The sequence below is a fragment of the Megalobrama amblycephala genome, linkage group LG21 (genome assembly GCF_018812025.1).
Source record: "Megalobrama amblycephala isolate DHTTF-2021 linkage group LG21, ASM1881202v1, whole genome shotgun sequence".
Taxonomy (NCBI): domain Eukaryota; kingdom Metazoa; phylum Chordata; class Actinopteri; order Cypriniformes; family Xenocyprididae; genus Megalobrama; species Megalobrama amblycephala.
Genome location: NC_063064.1, coordinates 18998774 through 19013651, shown reverse-complemented (window position 1 = coordinate 19013651; position 14878 = coordinate 18998774). Strand labels below are relative to the sequence as shown.

At 39.8% G+C, this 14878-nt stretch overlaps 2 protein-coding genes across 3 annotated transcripts; one reads left to right on the top strand and one right to left on the bottom strand.

Annotated features, from left to right (window-relative positions):
• Positions 1–78: 78 nt before the first annotated feature.
• On the bottom strand, positions 79–3661 carry aadacl4 (arylacetamide deacetylase-like 4). Its single transcript, XM_048173634.1, has 4 exons — positions 2483–3661; positions 1285–1510; positions 1142–1205; positions 79–1040 (listed from the first exon to the last, which is right to left on the bottom strand). Exons 1-4 carry the CDS (start codon positions 2705–2707, stop codon positions 257–259), a joined length of 1299 nt encoding a protein of 432 aa, XP_048029591.1. The 5' UTR covers positions 2708–3661; the 3' UTR covers positions 79–256.
• Positions 3662–5139: 1478 nt separating this feature from the next.
• Positions 5140–13738, top strand: dhrs3b (dehydrogenase/reductase (SDR family) member 3b). 2 transcript variants are annotated; one of them, XM_048173200.1, is made up of 7 exons: positions 5140–5885; positions 10879–11022; positions 11255–11374; positions 12296–12534; positions 13014–13040; positions 13117–13242; positions 13353–13738. In XM_048173200.1, the coding sequence occupies exons 1-7, from the start codon at positions 5691–5693 to the stop codon at positions 13435–13437; spliced, it is 936 nt and encodes a 311-aa protein (XP_048029157.1). In that variant the 5' UTR covers positions 5140–5690; the 3' UTR covers positions 13438–13738. The 2 variants fall into 2 exon arrangements, with proteins under 2 accessions (XP_048029157.1, XP_048029159.1); XM_048173202.1 differs by lacking the exon at positions 13014–13040 and having other exon boundaries at positions 5155–5885.
• The last annotated feature ends 1140 nt before the right edge of the window (positions 13739–14878 follow it).

Sequence of the window (14878 nt, the reverse complement as noted above, 5' to 3'; positions counted from 1 at the left end):
TACGTCTTTAGTAGCTTTCTGGGCAACTGAAAGTGTTAATTATCTTGCTGTCAATGCAGGTCTCACTGAGCCACCGGATTTTATCAAAAATATCTTAATTTGTGTTCTGAAGATGTCTTACGGGTGTGGAACGACATGAGGGTGAGTCATTTTCATTTTTGGGTGAACTAACCCTTTAAAGTGCATTTTTGTTCATTCGAAAAACCTCATACAAGCCATATCCTGAATCATTCTGACAAATCTTTTGACTTCCCAGTCAGAGAGTCTTCACATATCTTACAATGCTGTCCATACCCCTTCGAGATGATTGAAATGTCAACCAGCCTTGGTTGAAGAAGCTGATGATCCCGTGGAAGCCATCAGATAGATGCTCCCACGTGACATCCACTCCTACATCCTTCAGTCTCTTCTGGAACAGAATGCCATCATCTCTCAGAACATCAAACTCACAGGTCAGGACGAAGGCGGCTGGCGTGAGGCGAAGAACGTCATCCTCGGCTAGTAAAGGGGAGATCTCTGGATCTAAGCCCTGTTTGACGATGTGATAGACATCAGGATCGTGGTTTGCGATAACCAGCGGACTTCTTGCTCCCTTTCTAAACTGAGGTGGAAGATTATCTGGATCCAGCCATTTCTTATAGCGAAGTTTTAGCTCGGCAGGAACATGCTTGCCTTCCAGAACCTGCTGGCTCACAGACGTATTCCCGTTGAGGTACTGCAGGAAAAAGAACACCGCTCGGCCTCTGAACAATATGGGCACAGAGTGGTTCTGCTGGTATGAGGGCAGGTGGAAATCTGCCATCTGCAGAGCCGGGTAGATGAGAACCTGGGCACAGGGAGATGGCAGATGACCATCCTGCGTCTTCGACAGCCTCTGGCAGAGAGCGGCTGCCAGGTTCGCCCCTGCACTGTCCCCACCAACTGCCACCCTACGTGGGTCCACCCCGAAATCGGTTGCCGCTATTGATAGGAAGTGGCGAGTCACGACCTCACAGTCATCCAAGTGGGCAGGGTACCTGTGTTGGGGGGCCAGACGGTAACTAAATATGGGAAACAGATTAGGAAAACAACAGAATAAGATCATGAAATTGAACTGGCCAGAATTTAACTTGATTTATACAGAAAAACTGAGTCAGCTAACCCAACAGAGATAACTGTGGTATCACTCTCCAGTGATATATACTGACACACTTCATCGTAATCATCTGTGGAAGGACAATTAAAACGTTAAAATATCAACACAACAGTATTTTACTGTGTCTACGCATGCATATGCAGCATTACCAATGCAGCCAAACATCCATCCGCCGCCATGAAAGTAAACCAGGCCTCTTTTTTTCTCTCCCGAGGCAGCTGTAGGCTCGTACACCCTCACTGGAACTCCACTGAAGGTCAAGTCCTTAATACGAAGCCCTTGTGGCACTGGTCTTTTGCTGGCCATGATACAACATCTGCACCATCGTATAAAATTCATCTGATGACACAGCCCCAATTGCTCCAGAATTTGGCCCTAAAGGTGGGTTTAATACAAAAAAGTATAAGTTTGCCAATTATTAATATTCACTGTCATTAAAGGTGCTCTAAGCGATCCTAGGTGGAGTAACTTCCCGTTGACGTTCAAAGTGTTGTCAAACAAAACAGAGGCTAGCTAGACCCTCCCTCCTCCTCCTCCTCCTCCTCCTCCCCCCCCCCCCCTCCGGGCTTCATGAACGCGCATTTAAAATGGAAGTAGCTTGCGTATTGGCTGGAGCACTGTTCATTATATTTCGTGGTCCAGACTGCACCAGTTTGTTTTTGTTGCCATTTTTGGAGCTTGTGGCGACTACAGAGACCGCGTTTTTTTACAATGTGTTCAGGGGACGGGCAGCTTGCGGATAGTGAGGAGATGTTTGCTGTATGTGACAAAAAATTTTTTGGCCTAAAAACGCATGACATCGCTTAGAGCACCTTTAAATGTGCCACTGACGGAGTAAAGAAGTCCACTTGCCGCAAAAATGGCTGCCCACTGCTACGTGTGTGTGTGTGTGTGTGTATGTGTGTGTCCATGGTTTGCAGTGTGTGTGTGTGTGTTCACTACTCACTACTCCTAATGTGTGTGCACTAACTTGGATGAGTTAAATGCAGAGGAAAAATCCAAGTATGAGTTACCATACTTGGTCTTCACATGTCATGCCCTTGAGAGAATATCGAGTTAGTGATTACAGAAAACACTCTACTGAACTTGCTATGCCCAGGTTTAAAACATCAGACATCACTGAAGAGTTATTAAATAACTAAGGTGGACTTTGCATTGAGCACTTCTATATGATTAGAAAAGTCTTTGTGCTAAAACATTTAAAATAAAAACCAGAATCACAGTATATACATAACATGCAGTCATTACTCTTGTTTTAGTCTGCAGTGGAAATGAGAATTTAACAAGAAATGGGCCAATGTGATTGGATTTGTCAGCGAATGCAACACATACAGCATGAACACTCACCACAACGTTTATCCCAACATACGCACAATGAATCGCACGTAGTTTCCCAGGATTAGCAACTCCAGGAGGAATATTTGAATTTCTCAGCTCAAAGTATACCAGGACAACTACCAACAAACAAAAAGCAGCAAAAAGAGCTGCAAACACAATGAGCAGAACTGCAGTTGCAGTATACATGGCTGTTTGAATGTGCTGCATGCAAAGCAATAAGTGTTCAAAATACATGTTCCCTCCCACTTATAGTTCAGCTATAAAGTCAGGGAGAGCCAGGGTTGCCAAGTCCACAGGTTTCACACAGAAAGGTCAAGTGTTGATTTTTTTTTCCAGAAGTTTGAGACAGTTTTAGATTTAAAAATTAGATTTTTATGGACTAAAGGTGGTTAAGATTATAATGTAGTGAGTTTACAAAATAGTGTCAGCAGAAATAAGGTAAGTATGGGTGACAGGCCTATATCAAGTGGATGGCTACTCTAAAAACTACTTCACTTGAAGCATTAAGCAGCCAATTTAGGTGCCACCATGTGTATATAAATTACAGCAAAGCATAATGGCACTGTACACATTTATACTATCCACACAAATATAAGGTCTGACCAGTCTACAAATGCAAGGAAAGATCTGGCAATCCTGACAAATGCCTAATCCCAATCTCTAACAGACCAGATAACACATTAGCTAATTAGTAATGTCAACAACGCACAAGAAAATATGCTAGCTGAGTGTTTACATAGAGATAATTGATGGCACGGCTTTAGAGAAGACATAACGCTGCATATTCATCAACTAACTTAGTTCCTTTAATCCTATTACTATGCAAATGATCATTAATGTTAAAAAACTATTCCATGACAGGCTGTTAGTACTCTGGCTACCACTGAGAATACATCAGATTATTTAGTGAATTTTCACTGTTGATCTGTAGATGGCAGTGACACCCTAACTGACAAGAAAAAGCCTTTGTGTTCAGCATCATCATGCTGTTATATTTCCACAACAAAATGTGGAAGATAAAATAAATCCTCATAATCAAATAAGAATAGAGGATAATAGTTTTACAATATTCTGTGATACTGAAAATTAAATCAGCATGTGTGATTTTGGGCCTGTGTTTGATCAACACATCCAGAAATGGGCCAATTTAAGTGGAACATGCTTTTTTCCCCCCATCAGACAACCATTAAGCCTTCTCTGAGAGTTGCTGGGCCATTACTAAGAGGCACATCATAGCACAAAGCAGTCTTTGTGAGGCTGCATTTCAACCCAGTCCGGTCTGAGCAGCCCTCTATTCAGCTTTTAAGCAGTAGAAGCAGAGGCCAGGCCAAAAATCACAGTCTGGAATCTCCACAACGGCTCCTGGGTTTACTGTGTGAGTTTAAGAGCCATTTACAAAGGTCTCGATGTTCTGGAAGTGCACTGGTCTGCAGGAATCCTTCCAGTTTGAGCACTGTGGACTGAAAAGAGCAACAGGAGACCCAAGTGTAACAACATTTAGGGCAAACAGTCTCACACACCTGTTTACATACACACATCACACACTGAAAAGTTGTAGACTTTGGGACCCTATGAGAAAGAAAAAATAGGGAACAAATAATATTTATTTTACAAACCAAACTTTACAGAAGTTACCATGTTAATTTTAATTTCTCTCCTGACATATACAGTATTTCAACCATTATTACAATAAAGGTAGCTTGACATTACTCATGAATGTCATAAAAGTAACTAAATATAATAAATGACAGGAAAAATAATTCTTCTGATTGAAGGAGATGCAATTTTGTGGTTATGGTGGTATTTATTTATTTTTTTTGTACAGGAACCTTGCAAAAAAAAAAAAAAAAGCCTAGATTTCGTTTTTCAATTTCACAAATATATCATAATATACTATAGCATTACCTTGTACAGGATTGTAAACAAGCATTCCAGTTTGTTTACTACTTAGTGATTAAGGTAATAAATGTTTTGCCGTTTATTAATCATATAGGCTATATACTTAAATATATTTTATGTCCATACAAATATGTCTTGTCAAACCGGCTCATTTTTTTCCTGACAGTTCAAACAAGTCCTCTGTCGTGTTGACACTTGTGTTTGCTGGAAGCGTTTTGAATTGAAACAGTGTCAAATTTGGTCATGAGAGAATAAAGCACTTTTAACAACTAGGTTGTTAAACTGAAAACTTCAGCCCAGTGATTCTTGCAATCACATGCCAGCATAACCAATATAAAACGCGAGTCGTGCAAAAAGAGCGTTATAATCATCACGTTTCGACCATGAATGGATCTATGTTTTGAATGAATCTTTTAAGGAATCATTTTACTGAACAAACGAACCTAACTGGATCTCGTTAGTGGACAAGAATCTGCTGATCAATTGAACGAGTCGTTCATCCATTTCGTTATGTTAACGTCGAAAGAAGAGAGCTGGAGAATATGAATATTGACCATGCACAATTAAAATGACGTATTTAAACTCCTAATTTATTTAGGCTATTATTTGTTGTCTTTATAGTATGATTAAAGTCATGCTCAAAATAAAGATAAATACAACATAAAGTAAACATCTAATGATTCATAAAGTAAATGATTCATGGACTCGATGTAACCTGCATAAATGTCATTTTAGCGAACCGATTCAAAAGATTCGAATCACTTGAATGAATCAAAATCCTCACCACTAGTTACAATAAGCGCAGGTTGAAAGGCAACGAAATTGCCTGTGGCACCACTTCTGGGGGAGGGGACTTAGCGTCATAAAGAAACCCTCACAGCAACGTTTGATAAAGCAATACTTCTGTCAGTCCTCCAGTTGTCAATCAAGATAAATGGTCTCTTTTAAACCCCTATCAGATCCGAGGTATCGTCAGAGTTGGGTTCTGTCCGCTGTCAGTAGCGACAGGGCTCCGTCTCCGGTTCAAAGCAGCAGCGCACACTTGTCGCAGCAAGAGCTCCGTGGATAAAGAGTTTATGTGGAATAAAGGTGCGCAAAATGACAGATATTCCGCTGAGGCACACATAAACTGCGTTGGGTTGTTATAGATAGATGCATTTCAATCTATTTAGTGTGCGTCAGCGCTGCAAAATAAGGCGAATTGCCTTATCCACTCCTATAAATAGGAGTAAAGGTGATCGCTCCGAGCAAGGATTCAATTAGTTCAGCAATTGTTCCAGGCGAGAACTAAGATAAGCGGATACTGAGACGGAGTGAAATGGATCTGAAGGCGCTGGGCTGCGTGGTGCTCCTACCTATTCAGATACTCTACTACATTGTCAAGGCGACCGTATGCTGGGTCTTACCGAGCAGGCGGAGAGATCTGACCGGAGATGTGGTACTTATCACGGGTGGCGGACGGGGCATTGGCCGTCACCTGGCTAAGGAGTTCGCCGTGCGTGGAGCTAAAAAGGTAATGTATCACTACTCTTTGTCATATTTCGTGATATTTCTAGTCAACACTTTTTATAAATAGTGTCAATGTATTGTTAGTGTAACCCTATAGTTTCAATACCAGGTGGTCTGCCTCTTTCTTTCTCTTTCTGACAATGAGCAATCTGACTGATAGTTTTTAAAGTTTCAAAACACTGTACATAGCGGTATTTGGCATTTCAGACATAAAGTAATGATTGAAATAGCTGCTATTAATATAATATTATTTAGCCTTTGATATTTAATGATGTACAAAATCTTAATTGCCATGCACATACTGGCCTATTTTACAATGTAAATAAAAGTAAAATCTAAAGTTCATTGCACTTCCTTAACCACTCTGAATGTAATTATACTGATGAAGAATATACAAAGTTGTCTTAACAATGATGAAAACAATTGTACAGTGTCCGTCATAACTGTAGAAACTGTGCATGTATGCTGTGTAAGTAACTGTTGTAAGCTATTAACACAAATTATAAGCCTAGTAATGGATGAGTTTGTTTTGTTTTGCAAAGTATCACTCTGTATAGGCTTCTCCTCTCCCTAGGGACATTACTTGTCCTGTTCATAAACCCATTGTCTTAACAGTGCATAGGTCATGACCCCTACGGTCAACAGACCAATCAAAACGTAGAGCCGGATCCCAATGTCTGGTTCAACTTATATAACAAACTGGGTCAACTAACAAACAGCTATTTTGGAGAAAAATCTCCTTCTTTCTTTGACAACTTTGACAGCTCTCGTGTTCAAATTATTACAGTGGTTTGGGTGGAAAACCCTCTACAGAGGCCAGTGACCCAAGAAATTCATGGTGTCAGCAACTTGGCTATACGCTTAATAGATTAGGCATCTGACATTTCCTATGAATTTTTACTGTATTATGAGCTCCATCTGCAGTATTTAATGGCTTAATTAAATCTCTCACATAGGCAGTAGTGTAATGTTTTTGTGTCTCAGCAGTAAGATTGCAAACAAGATGATGTGTGCTGAAAGTCAAGAGCTGGGAAGAAATGTCTCAGCTGCCTCACCCACCCAAGACATTGCATTATAAATAGACCCAGTGGCCCAACTGTAATAAACAGAGCTTAATAACTTCTGTAACCACAGTTACAGGGGCCCCAAAGCTTGGCGGCGTTACACCCAGGGCTTTGATTTAAACGCATTTTCCCCCCAGAGAAGCTTGTGTGTATCGGGGCTAAATAAAAACCCTTCATAAAAGTCACAGCGCAAACCTCACACAGCAAACAGCTCGGAGACCTTAGATCCCTGAATGCTCGCTGACACAAGTCATCTTTTACATCATAACAGGGCAAAGGTCTTTGAAAGAAGCAGCTTTGCAGCAGTACGTTAAAGGAAGCCACCGTGCTTGGCAACACCCCGTTGTTAGCCATTGTCAAGGTGTGAAGGCTTTGGAAAAGACACCTGCAGTGGCTATCTTCACAGTTAGCCCATTCTTAAGGAATGCTAAAAAGGCATGAATCATAAATGCACAGGCTCGGAGTTAACTTGACCACCCTTGCCTCTAAGTGGGGGTTGTAATTTTCCAGAAAGCAGGCCGTTATTATGGCGTCCAAGAGCTTTAGCAAGTCCTTCCTGCGTGGTAATTCAACACTGGAAATATTCTGCAAAAGTTACGTAATCGCCCACTAACCAAACCCTAAATGATGGTTTGAAGAACCAAGAAAAGAAAAAGATTGTGGACGTTACAGAAGCACCATCATCGGTGACCATCCATGTGGCCCCATGGCTGATGGCTTAAGGAAGTGTGAAGGAAGTGAGCCCTATGTAAATTACTTTCTGTATGTGTATGGGTTCGGGGGAGGGTGGCAGGGACCATACAGCTCCCAGCTGGGCAGTGCCCTGTGACTGACCCTTCTGTCTCCACACTAATTAGACAGCGGCAGGCGACTGCCTCCTGAACTCCTTGTGCCCCCATGCACACACAGACCCATTCCAATGGGAGCAAAGTGGATTACTTTAGCTACGTCTACACTAATCTGGATTCATTTGAAAACGCATTTTTCGACGTTTCAGCGTGGAATACAAACTTTTGGAAACTTTAGTGGACGGAGAGCATTTTAAAATGAAAACACCATTTTCGAATGTATTTGTATCAATGTAGATGTTGCCTTAGGCTCCACCAAGGACTATAACTATAACGGTAGCACTTTATTTTACAGTCCTGTTTCGCTTGAACATACTTATTGTTGTAATGACACTAATTGGGTAATAACTAGGTACTAACCCTGAACCCTGAACCAACTCCTAAACCTTAACTTACCCATGTAGTTACCTAATAGTACTCAGTACTTTTGTGGGTAAGTACATTGAAAGAGCACATACTGTAAAATAAGTTGCAAACACTATAACGATAACTCGTCTAAAAAAAGAATAGTCAGTACCACAATGATTATATGATAAATTATATTGTTGTAATCTCTTTCAGAATTATTTTTTTCAGCTGATGAACGATAAAAACATTGACAGCCAATCAGAATCCATCCTGCTTTTAAAAAAAAGAACGATATTGTGTGCTGATGTGGACTCTAATATAGTTATCGCACTTTTAGTGTGAAAATTGGGGGAATTACTGGTCTTACTGATGTTGTCATGCATTTCTCCTAAACAACAGATTATATGCTCCTTAATAAGAGCTTCATACACAGTGTGTTTATCTTTGAGGAAACACAATATGTGTCCTCACAGGACTGGATTAAGCACGGTTTGTTTGCTCCTTATTTTCGCATATTATATGGTAATGCGGTGCACTCAACCATTGCTACTCTAAGGACTTTAGTGATAAGAATTGCTAATGTGATGTGTGCGGATGAAGCTCATAGTGGGATTGTATGGGAGACCACCTTGTGAGCTCTTGTTCTCTGACAGAAATATCAAGATTGTTGTGAAATCCTATTATAAGCTTAATCAAGACCTTTCTAGTAATTAGCTCAAAGGCCATGCATATAAAGTAGACCCATACAAAAACAGGTTTATCAAATAAACGTCCATTAGGCCAAAGAGGTGAAACCACCTGCAGATCACACCAACTTTGGCCTAATTCATCGGCAAGCATCACTGATAGGGATTGATTGCTTTAGGTTAATTAGGATGGCTAGTAGAATGAATTTAGCTAGAAAAAACACTGAGTACAGTTTTTGTTGAGTAATGTTTCTTCACATTTCAGATTGACCCTTCTTTTCCACATAGGAGTTGGCTGAAATGCATACTTAACGAAATGAACACACCACATGCTCAGAGACTGGAAATTTCCACAAACCCTTTTCAAAAGAGAAAAACATAATTGGACCAATTACAGGCACCCGTGGAAAATAAATGTGTATCATTCTTCACAATCAGCTAGCAGTGTGAACAAGGTGACTGCACACTTCAGTATTTTGCAGTCAGTTTTGGCTATGAAAAGCAAGGCTTTGTAAGAGAAAAACTTCAAACTACATCCTGAGTTTAGACAATATTTTGACTCTAATAAAATTGAATGTTAATGGAGGGCAAGGCTAAGGGGAGGTTATCGTTATAAAATATCCCAAGATTATCTCTTACAGTATTGTGAAGAAGTCTGTGATAGACATTCACACATTTTTACTTGTGTGAAATCATATTTACTTAAATCAGAACATATACAACAATAGATTTAGACTTCTGTTGTTTTTATATAAAGTTAATTATAATTACACATGCTTTTGTTAAAACTAAAAATATTAAAAATTAGTTTTCAGTAACTGAAATAAAGCTAAAATAAAATATACATATTTGATAAAACTTAAACAAAAACATAGAAATGTTACCTTGTCAACTAACTGAAATAAATTTAAGCCATATAGAAAAATGAAAGAAATATTTAAATAAAAGTAATAAAAAAATGGCAAAAGCACATAACAAAAACTAAAATTAAAATGAAAACTGCAAGTATAAAAATACAAGCTAATTCAATATGTTAATAATTCTAAGTATGTTAATATAAAAATAACACTATGATTATAACCGAGCTAATATATATATATATATATATATATTTTTTTTTAATGACCATATCCCCAAAGGGAGGTTTCTCTTTTGCAGCCAAACTTGTCCTAAAAGGATAGCTAAGTTAACCTATGTGTGCACCCACTATTATGTGGTTGTTGAAGCAGAAAATGCCCGGGTCCGTACGCCCAGCAGGCTGTGTAATCTCTATGAGAATTTGTCTGTGAGATATGATGAGGCAGCATCACTGATTTCATTACCTTTCCTTGACCTCTCAGACTGAAAACTCTAATTGACCAATCACTGCCCCCCGTGTTCCCTGTCCCAGCCAATCCATTCATGCAGTCATCTCTCTTAATCCTTCACCAAACTGATAGTGGCCTGTGAAAAATAGCCCCACCGTTCCTTCAATGAAATAAACTGTTCTGTTCTTACCATAACTACTATGTTTCGTATGTTGCTGTGATGTATATTCCTCACAAATGGATAAAGCTTTTGGGGTAAAACTTGCATAATTCTGGATTAATTTTAAAATTTCCTATTCTCCTAGGAATCCTCCTATTCCTCATATAGAGTTCTAAGTAAATGTGTTTTTAATTTAAAAAGGACAATGAAATACAAAAACACATCTTCTGACTCATGTTTTTTGTGTCAAAAGTTTTGGCATGAATTGTAGGCCACATAGCCTCTTGTGTTTACAAGTAAACACCCACATTGAAAAACAAGTCATGATAAATTAGGTAAGACTGTTTAAGCACAACAACTGACAACATGAAATACTTTCAATCAAATTAAATCTACTTTGAGACACTAATTCATGATTCAATCACTTATCTGCGCTATTGAGCAGTGACGTAGTATGGTTTTGCTTTCAGAAAGATGATTTATTGCCAATATGGCAGATCATATTATGTTTTGTAAACCTTTATATTTCTGGGCAGTTTTCTGCTCTGTTCCACCTTTGATATTTGGTCCCTATATCCAAACAGCTAATCCTGTGGGGCCGGACGGAAAAATGTCTGAAGGAGGCGTGTGAGGAGATCGCCCTCATGGGGACAGAGTGCCATTACTTTGTTTGCGATGTGGCCAACAGAGAAGAGGTTTACAAGCAAGCCAAGGTTGTCAGAGAAAAGGTATGCCCCATAATATTATACCCTGAGGAGTTTCTTATTAAGATAATAAGATTAGTTCAAACTGGTTGGCTCTAATAACCCCAGTGCTCTGTTGCCTTCCACCCCCATAGCCTGGATAGAGATCACACCTCGCATGAATGTCTGGGTTAGATAAGGCCCAGCAAAATGGCTGAGCTAACTAGCTATAAAGGAGAAAGGATATCTCACAGTGGGTATTTTGTTCTGATGGTAGGTGGGAGATGTTACCATTCTAGTGAATAATGCTGCAGTGGTGCATGGGAAGAGTTTGCTGGACAGTGATGACGATGCTCTTTTGAAATCGCAGCACATCAATACAATGGGACAGTTTTGGGTAAGTACAAAAATCAAATGTTTTTCTCATTTAAGAAGCTGTTTTTCTTGGATATGTGTTACAATAGGGAAGAAAAGATGATTGCAACTTCCGTTTCATGCCGACATTTACATGCACCGACCAGGCACAACATTATGACCACTGACAGGTGAAGTGAATAACACTGATTATCTCTTCATCACGTCACCCGTTAGTGGGTGGGATATATTAGACAGCAAGTGAACATTTTGTCCTCAATGTTGATGTGTTAGAAGCAGGAAAAATGGGCAAGCGTAAGGATTTGAGAGAGTTTGACAAGAGCCAAATTGTGATGGCTAGACGACTGGGTCAGAACATCTCCAAAACTGCAGCTCTTGTGGGGTGTTCCCAGTCTGCAGTGGTCAGTATCTATCAAAAGCGGTTCAAGGAAGGAACAGTGGTGAACCGGCGACAGGGTCATGGGCGGCCAAGGCTCATTGATGCATGTGGGGAGCGAAGGCTGGCTCGTGTGGTTCAGCAGATGAGCTACTGTAGGACAAGTTGCTCAAAAGGTTAATGCTGGTTTTGATATAAAGGTGTCAGAATGCACAGGGCATCGCAGTTTGTTGCGTATGGGGCTGCATAGACGCAGACCATTCAGGGAGCCCATGCTTAACAAACAAGTACGATCCATGGAAGCCCCGCCTCGCAACTTGCAGGACTTAAAGGATCTGCTGCTAACATCTTGATGCCAAATACCACAGCACACCTTCAGGGGTCTAGTGGAGTCCATGCCTCGACGGGTCAGGGCTGTTTTGGCAGCAAAAGGGGACCAACACAATATTAGGAAGGTGGTCATAATGTTATGCCTGATCAGTGTATTGTCTATAATAATGAACAATTTTCATCATTTGCCTACTTCCAGGGATTTAATTTACCTTTTAATAATCCTTTCATCCACAGACCACAAAAGCCTTCCTGCCTCGTATGCTGGAACTGCAAAACGGCCATGTTGTGTGTGTCAACTCCATCCTGTCTCTGTCACCCATCCCTGGTGCTATAGACTACTGCACCTCTAAAGCATCATCACTAGCCTTCATGGAAAGCCTCACTTTGGGGTTGCTGGACTGCCCAGGCGTGGGCTGTACCACCGTCCTCCCATTCCATACCAACACTGAAATGTTTCAGGGCATGAGAGTCAGGTGAGCTGATGTTTTAAATGGCAGAAAACATGGGTACAGCACAACCGAATTGCTTAAAAACACCACTCACATAGACAGCTTGTCCACAATCATGTAAATGTTTGATGGCCAAAATAAAATTCCGCCCCACATTTTTTCTTGATTGTTCTGTTTCAGTTGGCAGTAAGTAAAATGAACATCATTTCAAGTATTTTTTCATCAATGTGAAACTAAAATTGACCCTATTTACTTTGCCAGTGCTTATTTTGAATGATTCCTCATTATTCCAAAACAATTTTCTTTAGAATCTTTAATCAGAATGCAATAACTTGCTTTTCCTCCCAATCAACTGTAATTTTCACTAACAGAGTTTTTTATAATACCAACCAAAAGCCAAATTGATTTTAAGCCATTGTTTTAGCAAACTCATATTTGGTCTGGCTCCATTCTGATGTGTAACTCCCTCTTTTCACGGTCCAATCAATTCCCATTGGATAAAGTCCTGGGCCGCCTACCTACAAACAATGGTAATACAGTGGTATATATTTGTAGGTGTGACAACCAACAAACACAAGTGTATTTAACTGGGGTTTTTCTCTGCAGGTTTCCTCAACTCTTCCCTCCTCTAAAGCCAGAGGTGGTGGCACAGAGAACAGTGGATGCTGTTAGGACCAATACAGCTTTTGTTTACCTACCCTGGACCATGCATGCACTCGTTATCCTCAAAAGGTACAGTCTGATTCTATTTACAAATACAATTTTATTTTCAAATCAAATTATTTCAGCAAATATATTTTGGAAATCCTCATTCACTACATTTAATCGCTTCGTTTTTACAGTATGCTACCGCAGAGTGCCCTTGAAGAAATCCACAAGTTCTCAGGTAGCTACACCTGCATGAATACTTTCAAGGGACGGACATGAGAGGTCTAGAAACGACACGGGAGTTCAGAGTGTTACATATTTTTATAGTCAAACAGCTATGGAGTTCTTATGGAGTATTCCAGAAGTTAGAAGAAAAAGGACACATGGTGCCTCATTTCCTGGACCATTTGCAGGTCATCAGTGACCTGTGGGTTGCGTTGATGGACAAACACAGAATGGACAGAAAAAGCCTCAATCGACCGCTGTACTGTATGCGTACTTTAAAGTCTTTATCAATCACCTTTTAACTACTGTCACTGTAAATACAGCATCTGAATAAAACACAGATTTAAATAGAAAAGTCTTCTATTGGGATGTTTTAACATCAGCAAATTCCAGGCTCACAAAGTGAAGCTGTAGTTGGACTAGGCCTGCGCAGAATACAGTTGGGCAGTCTGTGTTGTCCCACAAGGTTGACAGAGGTAAACGCCTCTTCAGCACTTCATACCCACCAACACAACAGGCTTGACCTGGTGCTCTAGCACGTGGGCTGACTCGTTCCCCCTGTCAGAAACATTCACTGTGCTGCTGGTGGACAGAAATGAAACAAGTCAGATCTGTTTTACGTCATTTTTCTTGGTCTTGTCTCTTTTGAGAAGATAAAACAAAGATTTGAGCTTGGTTTATTTTCAAAGCAGGACTTGAGTTACCGCAACACTTGTTTAACTTTGTTAAGGTTTGGCTCGATTGTAACTGTTTTCAGAACAAAGTACAACATTTTGAAAGCACAAAGTTACAGGGCGACAAGGGAAAAATCACAGCGCTTTCTTTATGGCAAGCTGGAAATATTTAACCACGGATCCGTCCCACTGTTGCTCTTGTGTTATGTAAAAATAAACGTGCCTTGCTAAAATTACTCCTGCAGTGAAAGCATATAGTACTGCACTCTTGATGACTCTTGACTCGTGATCTGAGAGGCTATTTAGTAAAGGCTGTTGATTTAAATCATATTCAAATTACAGTTTTGTTTTTTTGTTTTTTACCCTAAGTAACATTACAGCGCTCAATAGAGCTGTCAATTCAACATGCTAATTCAAAAATTAATTGGAAAAAGTGCTATTTAATCGTACCCCCCATGCAATGTCTATATTAATTAATTTAATTTTAATATTTTTTTTTACATATTTAACATCGATTAATTGCATTTATAAACTACATTAATTAAATCAATATATCTGAAGACCCTTTCCCACGGAACACGGCAAGCAGTGGAATCGCTGCGCAGCTGCCGCTTTCGCTCGTAGTGAATTTGTATTTACTAACAAAAAAAAAAAAAAAACAATTTCATGGGAATATGACTAGCATCAGACACAGTTGAGTTAAAGGGTTAGTTCACCCAAAAATGAAAATTCTGTCATTAATTACTCACCCTCATGTCGTTCCACACCCTTAAGACCTTCGTTCTTCTTTAGAACACAAATTAAGATGTTTTTGATGAAAT

What these genes read in the sequence shown, in the direction of transcription:
- aadacl4 (XM_048173634.1), bottom strand. Translation starts at nt 2,707, where the DNA reads ATGTATTTTGAACACTTATTGCTTTGCATGCAGCACATTCAAACAGCC. An exon ending in ATGTTGGGATAAACGTTGTG is followed by an intron (nt 1,511 to 2,482) that starts GTGAGTGTTCAT and finishes ACCCACCTTTAG; the next exon opens with GGCCAAATTCTGGAGCAATT. An exon ending in ATGGATGTTTGGCTGCATTG is followed by an intron (nt 1,206 to 1,284) that starts GTAATGCTGCAT and finishes GTCCTTCCACAG; the next exon opens with ATGATTACGATGAAGTGTGT.
- dhrs3b (XM_048173200.1), top strand. Translation starts at nt 5,691, where the DNA reads ATGGATCTGAAGGCGCTGGGCTGCGTGGTGCTCCTACCTATTCAGATA. An exon ending in CCGTGCGTGGAGCTAAAAAG is followed by an intron (nt 5,886 to 10,878) that starts GTAATGTATCAC and finishes ATATCCAAACAG; the next exon opens with CTAATCCTGTGGGGCCGGAC. An exon ending in ATACAATGGGACAGTTTTGG is followed by an intron (nt 11,375 to 12,295) that starts GTAAGTACAAAA and finishes TTTCATCCACAG; the next exon opens with ACCACAAAAGCCTTCCTGCC.